The sequence below is a fragment of the Amblyomma americanum genome, chromosome 10 (genome assembly GCF_052857255.1).
Source record: "Amblyomma americanum isolate KBUSLIRL-KWMA chromosome 10, ASM5285725v1, whole genome shotgun sequence".
NCBI classification, from domain to species: Eukaryota; Metazoa; Arthropoda; class Arachnida; order Ixodida; family Ixodidae; genus Amblyomma; species Amblyomma americanum.
In genome coordinates, this window is record NC_135506.1 from 38,026,429 (window position 1) to 38,042,955 (window position 16,527).

The following is a 16,527-nucleotide window of genomic DNA, read 5'->3' on the forward strand; positions in this document are numbered from 1 at the left end:
AGTTGCAACAAAATTTGAAATGTGAATAAAAACTTAACAAAAGCACTCGGACATCAAAAGGCCGACGTGCAGAAGACAGCTTCCCGAAAAGCTATGTGCAAAAATGCCTTCCGAAGAAATATCTATCAAAAACTGAGGCTTGCGAAACTATTATTGCTCGCTTTCCTCGTGAAGAGCAACCTAATCTGAAGCCGCACTGGGGGAATGTGATAATAGCCACGTGCCGAAGCAATTATACATGTCTTAACAGCTGGGCAGTGCGCCGTTAGAGGCATGACAACTCGGCGCGATCTATCTGTCTGGCACAATTTGCATTATTACTACTCCGACATTAACAGACCGGCGTGCACAATGAGCTGAAAAGCAACGCAAAAAATTGCATAAAATAGATCGCCGCAGTGAAAGATTAACCTTACGCAGTTCCTTCCTAATATGAGTGTTTCAGTGCAATTCGAGCAAAGAGCCTCGCGCCAGCTGCATCCAAAGCGAAGAAGTTCTAATAAGCTTTAACTGAGAACTGAAAACAAATCAAAAGATTCGAAGTCGAATAACTTGCTCTGTGCACACAACAGAAATGCAAAAACGTTCATAAAATACATTGCCCAATCAAAGATGTATCTACCACATACCGTCAGTCGCCTTTGTGTTCACATCGGTCGCTGTTAAAGTAGAGTGGAAATATTACTTTGAAATTGGTATAGCAAAAATGAGCAATTATTTTTCAGCCTAATAGAAACGAGCTTCTATGCTTGTTTTCTCTTTTCAGGAAATTACCAGTTTGCACTTGATAACAGCGTTGTGAATTCAGGTTCAAAAGTGTGGGCTCCGTGAAAGACGTCAACGCAGAATTTGCACACAAGAAAAGACACCATATAACTTTATAAATCGACTTTTTCCCTGCAAACATGCAAACAAAGGAGGTATAAGCTGTTTCCCTCAAGGCACCCGTGACTGCTGCCAGGATTATGCATTTCATGAGGAGGAATATACCGCGAAAGATGAAGCCTTAGGGAATGCATACATTTGCGTATTTCGTAACGATAGAGCATCCTCGGGGAGCACCAAATTATATTAGTCTTGAGTGCATAGTGCGTGCCACTGATGCCATCTTGGCCAGATTAGGATGTTATGCCACTGGAAGATTGTCTTCCTTGATGGTTGTTGTACTGAATGGCAACACTGAAGACTCAAGAAAATATTGGAGTATTTAAAACGACCGCTGTTTGAAGGCTTGAGGGCATTCAGTTGAAAATCGCTGAAAAATAGACGACGTCACCACCTGCATAGCACGTCCAAGTTATGCCGCTCGCCCGGCAATGTAGTGAAGACAAGCCGAGCACAGATCCCTGTCGAACAAGCTGTACGAATGTGAGCTTCGAGTAGAGTTGAAGCTAACGGTGATAATGATTCCGAAATCCCCATCGGCTAACTTATCGAGGAACACCTCTCGCAAGGAGCAGAATCCTGTTCTCGCCTAAGGCCGAAAGTCATGCATGTCATCAGACCACTACCTTCTATCACAAATTAAAAAAAATCATGTAGGATATTCCTTGGGAAGAAAAATAACCCTTCTGAAGGAACCAAGGTCTAGGCTTTTAATAAAAAAAAATGAACCTGCGCAGTCTCGCCTCAGAGCCTTTAGGAAAAGGCAGATTTTAGTGGGAAAGCCCTACTTAACGCGGCCCCTACCAAGAATCTTGTGAGAAACGAGGAGCACACGTGTAATATGATTAACTCCCACGAGCGTCGCGCCAGCTGTAGCCAAAGGGAGAAACTCTAGTAAGCTCAGAGGAGTGACGCGCCAGCTGCAGCCAAATAGAGGAAACTAATAAGCTCCGAGGAGCCTCGAGGCAGCAGCAGACAAAGGTAAGAAACTACTAACATTCGAGGAGTGTCATGCCAGCTGCAGCCAAAAGGAGGAAACTTGTAAGATCAGAGGACGTCGCGCCAGCTGCAGTCATAGAAAGGAAACTGTCGTAAGCTAAGGGGAACGTCGCGCCATCTGCAGCCAAAGGAAGGCAATTCTAGTAAGCTCAGAGAATTGCCGATCCAGCTGTAGTCAAAAGTAAGAACTCTAATGAGCTCAAAGGAACGTCGTGCCAGCTGCAGCCAAAGGGAGGAGCCTCTAGTAAGCTCAGATGAGTGCGGCGTGAGCAGCAGACAAAGCGACGCAACTAGTAAGCTGAGCGGAGCGTCTCAGCAGCTGCAGCTAAAGGAAGAAGACTGTAGTAAGCTCTGAGGAGCGCCGCGCCATCTGTAGCCAAAGGGAAGAAACTAGTACGCCCAGAGTTGCGTAGCAATAGCAGCAGCCAAAAGGAGGAAGTTCTAGTAATCTTACAGGAGCGTCACGCCAGCTGTAGCAATGGAAGGAAACCAGTAAGCTCAAAGGACGTCGCGCCAGCTTCAGCCATAGGAAGCAAACTGTCGTAAGCTCGGAGGAGCTTCGCGCCAGCTGTAGCCAAAGGGATGCGAGGCTCAGAGGAGCCTCGCATCAGCAGCAGCCAAAAGGAAGAAATCTAGTAAGCTTAGAGTATCATCGCACCAGCTGCAGCCAAAGGTAGCATGATGCCAGCAGCAGATAAAGAAGGAAAATCTAGTAAGCTCAGAGGAGCATGGTGCCCACAGATGCCACAAAGAGGTAGCAAGAAAGCACACAGGAGCGTAGTGGCAGCTGCAGCCAAAGGGAGAGACTCTAGTAAGCTAAGAGGAGCGGCGCGCCAGCTGCAGTCAAAGGGAAGAAACTAGTAAGCCCGAAGGAGCAGTGGGCCAGCAGCAGCCAAAAGCAGAAACTCTGTTAAACTTAAAGGAGCGTCACAACAGCTGTAGCAAGGAGGGGAGCTAGTAAAATCAAAGGACGTCGGGCCAGGGGCAGTCATAGGAAGGGAACTGTCGTAAGCTCAGAGCAGCGTCGCGCCAGCGGCAGCCAAAGGAAAGAATATCTAGCAAGCTGAGAGGAGTGCGGCGTGAGCAGCTGCCAAAGGGAGGAAACTAGTAAGCTGAGTGGAGCGTCTCAGCTGCTGCAGCCATAGGAAGGAAACTGTCGTAAGCTCAGAGGAGCTTCACACCAGCTGTAGCCAAAGGGAGGAAACACATTCAGAGGAGCGTTGCGGCAGCAGCAGCCAAAACGAGGAAACTCAGAATGGAAATCGAATGAGAACATTTAGATGCCGCAAACATTCCCTGTGAGAACGTGCACTGTGACCTGAACAGATGCGCAAAAAATTGCTTAAATAACATTGTCCTATGTTAAAATGAATCTTACAAATTTCTTTTTCCTCAATGTTAGCGCATCAATGCAATTTGTAAGTCCAGTAATTTGGAGTGAGCTGGTTTTCCAGACATCATTGTAGAGCTCAGACAGACATGGGATGCTGGGTAAGATACTGATTTAAATGTTCCGTTCAGGATTGTTAGTGTGCTAACATGAGATGAGCCGCTAGTTAACCATGTTTTCTGTAGAGCGTCGCGCCAGCAGCCTAATAAGCTCAGAGGAGCTCCGCGCCAGCGCAGCCAAAAAAGGAAACTAGTAAGCTCAGACGCGCGCTGCGCCAGTTGTAGCCAAAGGGAAGAAACTAGTAAGCTGAGAGGAGCATCGCGCCAGGAGCAGACAAGTAAGGAAACTAGTAATCTCAGAGGAGCGTCACGCGAGCAGCAGCAAAAGAAAGGCAACTAGTAAACTCAGGGGAGCGCCGAGCCAGCTGAAGCAGAGTGGAAAAAGGTGTGGAGATGCAGAGCGAGTACGGCGGCTGCCTGCACATGCAGACGCCAAATTAATTACAATAGATGATGTCTGAAGAAAGAAGTGCAGCAAACGAAAAATTATAAAGCCCATCCGGCCAAAGATTACAAAGCAAGAAAGAATGCCACGGTGAGGTGAACAGCGCAAAAGGCGCGCCAACATGAGTGCACCGGTTCAGTGGATAGAGCGAGGCCCCAAGCCGAAGCACATTGTCGCAGGCAATATAGCTTTGCTAAACGGGACGCGGAAAACATATGCAGGGCGAAAAACAGGAAAAGCGAGAAAGAAGATAGAAGCGCGATAAGAGCGAGATCTAAGAGGTGAATGATGAAGTTGCTGGGGACTTACAGTTAAATGTTGACTACCAATTGACTGCAGAGTTTCCGAATAGAGGCAACGAAGACTCAACGAGGAGCTCAGATGGCTTATCGCAAGATGAAAGCCGAGGCACAAATGCAGGAAATACTTTTCTGTCGCAACTAATGTTCATTTAACTTAACCAGGTAAATCGCGGATAAGACTGGATTTTCCATTTAGCAATAGTAGTTTTGGCCGGAATACGCGACTTTGAAACCTGCACACCAATGCCCACCAGTACATGTCACATCACGGAGCATGTCACGTGGATTTAAGGTTGGAGCAACAAGCGTCAGCCTGAGGAGGCAACGAAGGTCACGTTATGCATTCACGTCCTTGCGACTTCGCCTTGCGATTTTTTCGCTCATTCCCAGCTTGAAAACTATAGGCGCCTAAGCAGCGGATCTACCTAATCTGCAGAGATTTTTCCTTTAAAAACTGAAATATGTGAGAACGCTCCTTCAACAAGTGAATTTTGTGGCATGGAGAGAATTGTGTAATTGTAGTAGATGGTGAAAAGGCTAACAGATCCTACATCACAAGCAAAGTCACTTTAAAAAAGTTGGAAATGCGAATGAGATAAAGTTGCCGTAGTGGTTTGCTTCGAAATAATTTCTACCAACAAGGTTTCTCTACCATGCACACAATCCGACACCACGCGGCCGCCTTTCGTGGTTCGCCTCCGTCGAAACGCGTCCGTTGCGTCAGACAAGAACGCCGGTTCTCAGCCTAATTAACCGTGCGTGCTAACCACTGAGCCGTCGCGGCGGATCGGCACCAAAATTAATAGTCAACCTTTCTAAAGAAGCAAGAGATTTTCCGAGCGCAGACCGGCGACGCCAAAGAAATTCGCTTGCGTTTTGGAGTAAACGACGAGGTTTATAGTGTTCATTATGCGGAGCGGAGAAAACTTGTGCCGGAAATAAGTAGTGCGACTAGCAGCAGTTACTGCTTTTCATAATATATTATGATATTAATCCCCAGTATGACATAGGAATACACTTATAAGCGCTTTTTGAGGATGGAGACACGCTTAGGGCAGCTGTGTGCTGCGCAGTGCCTGTGCGAGACTCCTATTTGTTTGAAAACTTATGGAGGCCTCCGTTACGGCACATCTTTCTCTCCTTGTCACACCTCCTTCATAACTTTCTTCACAGCGTGACTGAGGTGTGCACGAGAAGCGAGACAATTCCTTCCCACTATATTTTTTTTTTTGAACGGCAGTCCCCTGCCTTAAAAGGGGCTATACCACTTCCGACCCATGTCACGAGTCTGTTCTGTGCGCGAGTTGTAATCTGAACGACAGCTTGGATTTACAAATTGTGTTAACTGCGTTCTCCTGCGTTATCGTTGGCACCAAATTCCACGATCTATCATTTAGCCTTAAACCTGTAACCAAACGTTAATATTTAGCGCTACCAAGGATTCCCGCTGGTTAACTCAACTACCTGCCGGTAGGCTGCAATTTCTAAGATAAAACTTTGGGACGACAAACAATGACACTCGATACTTGAAATTTTCTCATTAAGATGACAGGAGAATGGCTAGCAAGCTTGGACACTGACTTGTTTGAGAAACACTTGTTTGAGAAAGAAACGCAGCACTGCATTTTTATGAACTGTAGGTAGTAACTTAAAATGGCTCGAGTGTGTTGTTTGTAAATACTCCACATGAATATTATGCGTGGTTCCCAAACGCTTACTAAATAAAGCAGTGGAACTTGATGTTCATCTGGAAATTTTGACACCGTGTCACTTCCTGTGTATATTGCTAAAATAAGGCTCACCTGTAGTTGAGGTAGATAGTTCGGTAATATCTATAAAAACAATGGAAACAGTCAATGTTGACTAAATTAACGAGCTGCGCAATTAATAGAACGCACGCTATCTCGTCGTTCAGGATGTAATTCTCTTAAGAAAATTACAGGGTGTTTCATCTGAGACTTTACACAGTTTTAAAAATAGACATTGAGTTAGAACAGCGCTTTTTTTGAATATAGCATTGCCACTGCCGTAGTACATCAGAACTCTTATGAAGTACCAGGCTGGTTAACTGATATGAAATAATTCTCTTTCTAAATATTACAGTTTGGCTTCTTTATTCAGAGGTGTGCAGCCCACCCAAGTAATATCCTTATCAGTCTTACCCAAGTATTGCCTGCATCGCGTCAAAATACATGCGCTTTAGAGAAGCTTGCAGGCAAAGCAACCTCTCCAGTGCACGCAACTCGTCGTAATAGCAAAAATTTGTTGAGCTTCAGTGCCGAGGGCTTTTTACAAATTTTTTATGTGACCGCTATATTCCATAGATCAAAAAAGGCTTATTTGCTTTATGTGTATTAAGAATGTAAGACCATGTGCAGTTCGGTATTCATTTGTTTATAAAAAGTTAATTACGTACGTGTTTGAAAGCCTTACGTGTTTCAATGCCCAGATATAAATTCAGAAAAGCGCGGGCTGACCCCACTTCGGAGGTGGCACGTGAAATCTTAACATTTCTGATGACAACATTTTTTTAAATGTAATTACATGCGACATTGCAGTTACAGCCCTGAACTACGAAGGTTAGTTACCTCCTAACAGGCAGTGAACTGTCTTGACGCTGTAAAGCTTTCTATAACATCAAGAATTAGGGACTGTTGACCTTTCACGTTCCATTCTCAAGCAACTCTATCATTCTGTTATGGCATGGATAATGTTCACGCGTTATAGTTGAGTGTTCAAAGCCTTGCGCAACGTAGTGGCAGCTACGGGAAGGACAAGCGGTTGTGCCGAATTATAAATAATGATGACACTGCGTTTGATTGCTTTACTGTACTCCATAAATGAGTTCCCATACGTTTTGATACATTCTTACGGCATGCTCATGAAGAAGTCAACATACCGTCACCTTCCTCAAAATCCCTTGATGTTTTAACGGTGGAGTCGTGATCTAGAAAGACATTAGAATTTAATCGCTCTTAGGATAGACTCGAAATATACACTAGCTTACCTACAACCAGAGACCGCATAATATTCTAGGTAGCAATTATAGCTGGGTGGTGCAGTTAATTTTTTTAAACCATTTGTGGTGTTCTTAAATCTTGTGTATGGGTGCTTTGGAATATCAAATAGTCGTAATGAAAAACAAAATGCAACTCAAGCTGGGCGTACAACTTCCTACAGGTCATACTTCATGCCCGACCTGGTGAGATGTGGAGTAACTACCTTCCTTGTATAAATCGGACGCAATGTTTGCAAGAATTCAGACTAAACGAGGAACCCGGAACCTCAGATGTGAAGGAATAGGAATTTTAAGGTGGATAGAGAATTATTCATCCTTATGTTTTGGATGAGGTCCACGCGATGTTTTTGAACATTCAAAGTCATCTGCCATGTGGCGGCAGCCGTGAAGACGACAAGCGCTTGTCACGGGTTCCGTCAATTGTTAAGAGGGCACTGATTAGATTCAAAATGCTTATTAAATTAAATTTGTTATTGGGGAAGACAAATAGCGCAGTATCTTCCTCACATCTCAGCGGACACATGAACCACGCCATAAAGGAAGGAATAAAGTAGAGAGTGAAAGAACAAAGGAAGAAACAGGTGCCGTGGTGGAGGGCTTCGGAATAATTTGGACCACCTGGGGGACATCGCAACCCCACATTTGAACCGGCCGTAATCCCATCTAAGCAATGACTACAAGGACTACACTGTTATGCCTAAATAATGCTAATGGGTCTCTCAATTTCGAGGATTTCTGAACGTGCCGTCTAGATACAGTTGAGTAAGCCTGAACATACAGTTCATAAGAAACTTTCCTAATCAAGAGATAAGAAACTCAATACAGATCATTCATGTGTTGGTTCCAGACATTACACTTTATTCCACTATAGAAATGATGCACAGTTCATGGAGGGTTAGCGCACCAAAGTGACTCAGGCTGTGCAGGACGCCGTAGTGGAGGGCTCCGTAAACTACGACTACCAGCCGAGCGGCATAACATCTGGGAGACTGCGGCAGCTCCACTATAGAAAGACCACTAGGCGACAATATGCGTGTTTTCGAGGTGCGACATTCATTCTCAGCTTCAGCGTAGTCACGAAGTCTCAAATATGGCTTCTTGAGTTATATTACGCGGCATCTTGTAAATTACCGTAAGTCAAATACATCAGTGTTGTATCTAAATTCGCAAAATCGGCGCTACGAGTGCCGGATGGGCTCTACAGTAAAATGCACTTAGGGCTGACGAACGCTTCATGACTCATGTTGCGAAAAAGTGGAAGCATGGCGGCAGTGCTTGCTGTTGCACCTCCAACTCCCGTTGTTGATCTTCCCCTCAAAGTATGCTCGTCCCAAATAAGGCCTGATTTATTGAACGAAACCATTAAGAGAACAAAAGCATTCCCAGTCGCTGCTAGTGTATCCTTACATGACAGCTGTATTCTCATTTCTAACCTTAAGCAGTGGCCGTACGAGATATAAAACGTTTTATGACGTACTTAGCCTAATCAGACTGCTTGCATTTCAAAATTAGTATTCACTTCCGCTGGACAAAGACCTGCTGCCTCAATAGTGCCTGGTGCACGCGCTTGTTACTTTCGGCGAAGTCAGTTCTCCCAAGGACACCGCTTCTCCGCACGCGAGTCGCACTCATCGTTCGTGTACATCCCAGGGTTAAAGCAGTTCCAAAAGCTTTTAGCCTTGGAACCTTCCCAGGATGATTTCTGCTACTATTACTATTCAGCACTACTCAGTATTACCATTCAGTAAGCGTCGTAAATAAGTGGATATTTTCGCCTTGCGGATGTGTTAGGAACAATTGCTTTGGAATCATTGTAAACTGCAACTCTACTGCGACTTCCTTCATAAGTGCTTTGATATCTCCCTCAGGGTGACGAGTTTGCATTTGTTAATTTCCGCAAAATGTCTCATGTTTCCCTCCACCACAGTAGCGACGTGTACTGGCTATTAGTAGGCGAGAGACTTGTTTTCTGTCGCGTGTAGAACTCTGCATCTGTGTTCCTGGCTGAACGCAGGATTCCGGTTTTCACAGCCAAAAATGTGAACCTTGGTTCAGACAATGTAGCCCTGCATTCTATTGTTGACTGTACGGCGCCAGTCGGAAGACCATAATTACGTGATAAATTAGTTTACTTAAACTTACGCAACGTACTTTCGCAATGAGTCTAATTCCAGCGAAACCCCCTCTACATTTAAGGTAGAGGGGGAAGAGGAAGCGCGAGAGTAAAGAGGGTGGAGATTGCTGGTTCCTCACTGGCTTTGCAGGTTATTAGTGGAGAAGTGCGCAAGTGGACGATGGCTGCCACAGGAAGGACCAAGAGGTTGGCTGCTATGCAGTGGGTGGGCCATGTCAAGGGCAGGGCAATGGGCAACCAGGGGTGTTTCCACGGAAGAACGCCGGCCTATATGGCTTAAGCGAAGCATTCCCTGAAGGGTTTGAAATGCGAGCTTGGTGCCGAACTTTCTGTCGGCCACCCCTTTTTTTTGCTTCGCAGGCTATTTCGATACAGGTTATTTTCTGTTCTCGCTATGCCGTTTTTAGCAAACGGCAGAATGCTTCATGTCACTGCTTAGTTCAAGTCGTACAGGAATAAGCATGAGCACATGCGTCCCAGTACAGCATGCGGGACCTTCCCCGCCTACCTAGCTGTTTAATCGCTGTTCAGTTCGTATTGACTTTGCACAGACCAACACTTCTTTCCGTCCTAGTACCAACAACACTGGTCACAAGCGAAATCATGCTTATCAATATAGCTCGTAGGTATTACCCTCTTTCTTTAAAGTGCTGTGATGATAATAATATACGGCATTCAAAGCGCTGGAGCAATGGAACTACGGAATTTTCACTACATAAAGAAAACCGTACCTTTAGTTTCCGATGTTATTGGGCCTGCAAAAAATACAGTATTGAGGCCCTTATATTCATGAATAGTAAAACAAATTACCTTAAAGTAGTTGGAATTTTAGATTGAATCGACTAGAGGTGCACAAAAGCTGTAACAAAGCAGTCAAAATGGCGCAAAACTGATCCCTTGAGTGTTAACAGCCTTTATTGATTTCGATAGGCGAAAGTAAAAACCAAACGTTTGGGTGGGCAGCAACTGCTAGTCCACATCGTTGGCACCTTAAACTCGTCTCATAAAGGACTGCATTATGCCGGGCCTTTTTTTTGTACACTGTCCTCAGTGAAAAATTAAGCGGGGTAAGCCGACAAGTTCGAGGCAGAGTATCTGAAGACCGGTGTGGTACGTGGATTCTATCAGTACTCAGAATTCTATAATATGAATGAGGATCCGATACATGTGCTCATTTAAATGACTCTGAAAGAGAAGAACGGCGTTAGCCTAGCCGCATTGCGATCGGACACAGCGGGATCCTGTGGACCCTTGTCTGTCAGGGTCCCAAGACGAACTGGGACCTCGATCTACTTTATATTACGGGCGCCTACAACACTGCTACACATTCCATGACCGGTTTTTCCCCATTTTTCTTGACTTACGGCCGGAATGCATCCGCTCCCATTGACACAGTTCTTCCCTGCAGATTGCATGGAAGCTCACGACCGACACTCAAGGGCGCCAAAAACAGCGCCATGACGAAGGTCTGTTTGACACGGCTTTCCCTTCCGTGTCGCTCGTCTGGCTATGGATCTCCTCCAGTGCTCCCGGCCTCTCCAAGAATTTTCTTTAAAAATGCTATCGCCCATTCCACGTCCCGGATCGCACATCCCCAGGCAACTACATTATTGAGCCCCTCACGCCGTCTGCCGATCTCCGGCGACATGGTCGCGGCACTGCGCATGTCCAACGCTTCAAACCGCACTATGAGCCGGTTGTGAAGTGGGCACCATGAGTCTTCAAGGATAACTCCTGCTCTCCCTGGGGCCATTGTGAAGGGCATTAGCCTAGTCGCATTGCGACCCCTCAGAGCAGGAGCCTGCTGACACTGACAGACCTAGGACACTGTTTCAACGCCCTTGTTTTGCCGCCTTTTAAGCGCTGACCGAGGTCCCCGTTACATGACAAGCAACGGATCATCGGTGGGAAAGCGTCATTAGCACATATAAAAGAAAAAGACAACAAATGTCATTGTTTTCATTAATTTTTGCCCCCTATATATTCTTAATAAAACTGACATGTCTAGACGTTTACTTAAACCTAGTTACTGCTTGTATTGACAATTCTGAATTCGCCGACCATTTCAGTACTTAAGCTACACTGATAAGCGCGTGGTAATTACCGTATTACAACAGAGAAAGGAGATGGTACCCACATTAATACGAATGATGAGAATCTTGTACGGTTATGTAATTTTTCTTGTTAGACAGAGCAAAAAGGTTGTTCACTCCGATAACTCATATACCGAGACACAATATGTGTTTACCTTCGGTCATAGTCGTGGGTTGTCTGTCGTTTGGTGGTGAGGGCGACACTGCAATAAAAAAATGAGATTAATTTATCGCTTTTTATGCCTACCAGGCATGTAACGAAATTCAGCACAAGCAATTGCGCAACTAAGGCTAAGTAGCAGGTGACAAGTAATACTTCATTGGCCAAATGAACTCTAACGAAGCTCCGCAGTCATTATCCCGGTGAAGACTCCAATTAATTACATGCAAGAGTGCCACTTAGCAGCGAAGATAATTTAATCAAATTGGGCGACGTTTTAGTAAGGGCCGTTAAAAATGCTCGGTATCATCCCTGCGATTCATTTTACTGGATGTGCTAGGGAGTCATTTGTCTAGATTGTGAGCACTGATTTGCTCGGTTTATATATCATGCCAGCGGATGATATAAGTTTTTTATTATGACAGAAAAAGCTCGCCGTCGACGCACGTGGCGCGTTCTAAATCAATGCTTTGCAGCCGAGTCAAACCAGAAATGAGGTAAGCAAGCGCAAATAGCCAATGCCTGAACAGGAAAGCCGCTCCCAAGCATACGGTGCCTTCTGTAATGCTAGGCTAGAAATTGGTGCCAGGATCAATTGCGGCTAGGCAAACTAAACCACTTCCAAATGCCTCTTCTACTCACACGCGGATTCAAATTTGAGAACTCTACATCTAGCTTTCTTTTCGAAGATACGGAAGGTACTTATAGGCTGATATTTAAAAACACTGTCATTAAAACTTAAGTGGTTTAAATGCATGGTAACCGATAAGTGAAAGACAGGTATATTTTACGTTGATTAGGACGGCAGCAGAGAAGGGAACTGACGGCAGCGCTTCTCCACTTAAGTTTCAAGTGCTCTAGACAAACAAAACTAAAGCAGAAACAGGACCTCCGCAAATTTTCCAGCACAGCCACGCTATAAAACTTCTACGCGGTCTAGCGCTCGCCGCTTTGTTAGGCGGTGGTCCGCTTGTGTAGGCAAACCAAACTGCTGGGGGCTATTTCATGACCATTTGTTTTAAGGACTCTGCCAATACCAAGAATGGCTTGGGAGAGCGCAGAAACGGCTATGTGAAGTTAAACTATTCCACTAAAACTCTACTGCCCACGGAATTCTGCGGCGCCAACTTGCAAAGGGAGGACAAGAATCAATGATATGGAAGTGGACTGGATGAGCGTCAAGGATAAAATACTCTGAACACGAGTATTCCACTATCAGAGGTATTCAGGCCTGGGTCTCGCCACGAAAGAATGATGCCCAGCAAGAATTAGGATGAGCAAACACTCCTTAGTAGTGGCCTTCCAGCGCCCGAGCCCTTTTAGACGACGTGATGGCATGGCCCACCTACTGGGTACGCACAGAGCAACGAGACCACGCAAGACGCTCCCCGCGTCGAACTACACTAGGGTGTTTCATCTGAATATTTGTGAAACTGGAGTGTGTAAGCACATTCTGACGTGGTGCAATACCAACAGAGAAAAGTGTGTGAGGGAGACTCGCGCGACTGGAGCTAGTAACTCGCCGTGCTGGTAGATACCGCCACAGGACTTCTAGAGCCAGCATGCGAAGTACGTTATAATGCCTGAGTCGAATGCGAGACCCTAAAGACTTTAGGCTAGGCTTGAAGAGGGCATTTACTGATGAGCCGCGGAGGCCAATGCAGGAAGCAGCAGGACGCGACAGCCAGCCGGAGGCAGCAGCTTCAACCGAGACCAGCACTCTAGCCACCAGCGATGTGCGGCAATCCGGAATTGTCCTCATTTTCTCATAGGCTCCTTAATTATCGAGAGGCGTGTATCTTACCCTAAGCTATATCCATAAGACTTGAGAATTTCGAAAAAGAGGTTGGCTGCAGCGCTCTGGCCGCACAAGCTTTGGCTTTTTCGACGAGATACGTGCAGTGTGAGGTTGCTCTGGGTGCAAGTTTCTCGAAAGGGCATGTATTTTGGAACGATCTAGCCGAAATATTTTGGGCCACGGCCCCGAGGATAATATCGCTTTCAAAATTCTAAAGATAAATTTTTACTGTGGGTACTACGCGATTCAAAATTTAAGGAGGCTAACAGGAATTTTAAAAACAGAACTACTCAGAATGAGACAAACTGCCTCCTAATAAGCATGTCTTACTTCTATGCATAATATCTATGCATAATATCAATTTACAACTCCACTTAACAGAAACTTAATCGTCCAGAGAATTCGACCAAATGCTGGATGCCAATAAAGAAAAACCACATCAGAATGTTTACTACATCAGAATCGAAGCGAAAGCTCTAATTTGTGGTACGTAGAGGACGACGCAGAGTAGGTAGTGCCACAGGATGGAGCAGATGTAACTTGATGAAGACAACGCTCTCTAATGCTGAGCGCGAGTGTACAGTGCAGTTTGACACGGTGTGTTGAGTGCAGCGATAGCCTGGTGGTCTCGCTGAGTGGCCCTTGAAAGAGATCTGTTCGCGCAGCCGCGTGTTCGACCGCCGGTCATGAATATTGATTAAATTTCTGTTTTTCTCTTTTTGGTTTTGACCTCTAACTTAGCTGAAGATGAAAACTAGACACGCGGCGATCGAAGCACGAGGTTTCGTAGTGAAGCTGTCGCTTCAAATTGATCACTCAGACTGCAGGTCTGCCCTGCATAATTTCGTTCACGGCACGTAAACTTTGAATAAAAAAGATAAGGCTTCCATAAGACAGCATACACGCTTCTTTTGGGCTTGAACAGAAGACTGTGTACAGCCTGTTGAACCTGTCTAACTTAGAGCTGATGGTCCTCTAAAGCATGGTTGCTACAAGTTTGGGGAAAAAATCGCGCGGTCTGCAGCCTTATTTAAAGAGCAAGTATAGGGAGCGCTATATACTTTGGCTGAGTGTTTCCTCTCACGCGAGATAAGTGTCGCGCTTCGATAGCAGCTCTTTCCAATCTGTGTTCTTACACACAACGCTTTAAAGAAGATATGCAGCTACTTACGACAAAATATCAGGATAATAGAGATGAGGAGGAGGAGGAGCAGGATGCAGAGAAATTGAAGAATGCACTTCAGTCTCTTCCTCTCCCTGCATTGCAACCGATCAAACAGGCACTGCTGTAATCGCTTTGCAAGGTGTTTTTCCTGCGCACGCAAAAATATGCATAAGCACCGACTGGCGCCGGACATTTGAAAGCCCAGTCAGCGCCCCCGACCAGTCAGACAAAAACCTCGGCCTCGCCAATGCTCACCACAACGCAGTCGCATATGCACTTGCTAATGAGTTGTTCTGAAAGTTTAACATAACCAGCAAATCTGGATGAAATCATTTTTGAGCGTCAAACCGTATATGAGCGCAATTTTCGCAAGATTTCACTATAACAGTCAATATATTCGAAGGTCACCCGACGGCAGTCAACTGTTCGATCCGATCGATAAACACTTTAAAAGGTTACTACCTAGGAGACCAATGAAACATTGTCTTCAATATTTCCAGAATGGTGTCGTACAATTCTCCAATTCGCAACATTTTTCTCCGAGAATGTTGGACATGTGCGCGCCACATCTCCACCGCTAGAGTACTTCCAACATAGGCGTGTACATTCTTTTCACAGCTTATAGCGTCCTTAAGGTACTAAAAAAAATTTTCTTTGTCGTCAAAAATTTTGCATCTAGTGAGACAGCAACTATCATTGTGGAGAATTGCGCGCGGACTTCGGCAGCTAAATTAATGGGCTCCGTGTCACGTCCAAACTGAGGCCTCTACATGCAGTATATGTGCTTACTAGTTTCGATAACTATTACCAGTTTCGATATATAATTGGAAGGTTTCTTATTCGTACGTTTTTATTGCTAGTTCGCAAATGAGAAACACTGGGTCAAAAATTATGTCAAAACAGCAGAAATCATTGGCTTACACACTTGAATCACTACGAAAAGTTATCAAGATTACTCGTTGGAAACGCGTCAGGCCAGGAAAAAGCTGCTTCAATTCGCTAAGGGTCAGGACTCATTTTACAAGCTTAGGCACAACAAACTGTACATTAAGAACAAATGCTACAGTTATAACCCTGCTCGCGACTGCGTTTTCATGGAGGCTAATCTTCGGGCATCAGCAACTTCTCTTGGTAGTAACTCAAGTCACGGTATCGCTGGTTCATTACATGCTGAGCCGACTGATCGATTGTCTCCTTCGCCAGTCCACAATCAGCAGTCAAATGACGGTACCTCTGGCTCGACCTACGCGCCGTAGGGCTGCGCGAGGGGCAGTGGGCCAGTGTCCGATACTGGCAACTCGCTTTCTTTTCTTTTTTCCAACATACGAAGCTTACTACCCAAGCGCGATGAACTTAATCCTATCATTGATTCGTGTGATGCTGATGTCGTCTTACTAACCGAAACATGGCTTTCTTCCAAGATAGCGGACATTGAACTATTTGACTGTAAAAAACGCTATAACGTGTTTAGATCTGACAGAAGTGAGAGATCTGGGGAGGTGTTTTAATAGCTGTCGCGGATAATTTTGTAGCATCGCCTATTAATATTCCAACTAGCCTGGAACTGGTTTGGGTGGAACTTAGTGTACGTTTTAAGAGAATGATTTTGGGTATATGTTACCGTCCCCCGTCCTCGAGCCATACATTCGTTGATGAATTGCATGATTCCCTTAACATGATCACTGTACGATTTCCGAATACACCTATTGTCCTATCTGGTGACTTTAACTACCCTAGTATCGTGTGGACTAGTACATCACCTTATCTCAGCTCTTTTTCGTAAAAAGTTTTTGTCAACTTGTATGGATTTCAATCTTTCGCAGTTAGTCTCTAAACCTACTCGAACTACTTTATCCTCATCGAATGTTTTACATCTTGTTCTAACTAACGTGCCTGATCATATCCCTTCGATTTTTTACCTACCTGGTCTCAGTGATCATTCTTTGCTGCATTTTGATGTACAAATTCCTGTATCTATCCGAGTTAGTCAGACTAAACACATTAGAGATTATAAACGGGCTGACTTTATTGCTATTAACTGCGAACTAGCTGGTTTTTTGGATGATTACTTACCAGGC

General features: G+C 45.0%; 1 protein-coding gene across 1 annotated transcript in view; it reads right to left on the minus strand.

The window, feature by feature from the left end:
• Positions 1–14,535, minus strand: part of LOC144107007 (uncharacterized) — an 88,183-nt gene extending 73,648 nt beyond the window's left edge. The window contains exons 1-4 of the mRNA XM_077639979.1: positions 14,456–14,535; positions 11,482–11,529; positions 9,965–9,988; positions 5,883–5,912 (exon numbers count right to left, since the gene is read on the minus strand). Coding sequence (XP_077496105.1) covers positions 5,883–5,912; positions 9,965–9,988; positions 11,482–11,491 — 64 coding nt within the window. The 5' untranslated portion in view covers positions 11,492–11,529; positions 14,456–14,535. The remainder of the gene's footprint in view (positions 1–5,882; positions 5,913–9,964; positions 9,989–11,481; positions 11,530–14,455) is intronic.
• Between the last annotated feature and the right edge of the window lie 1,992 nt (positions 14,536–16,527).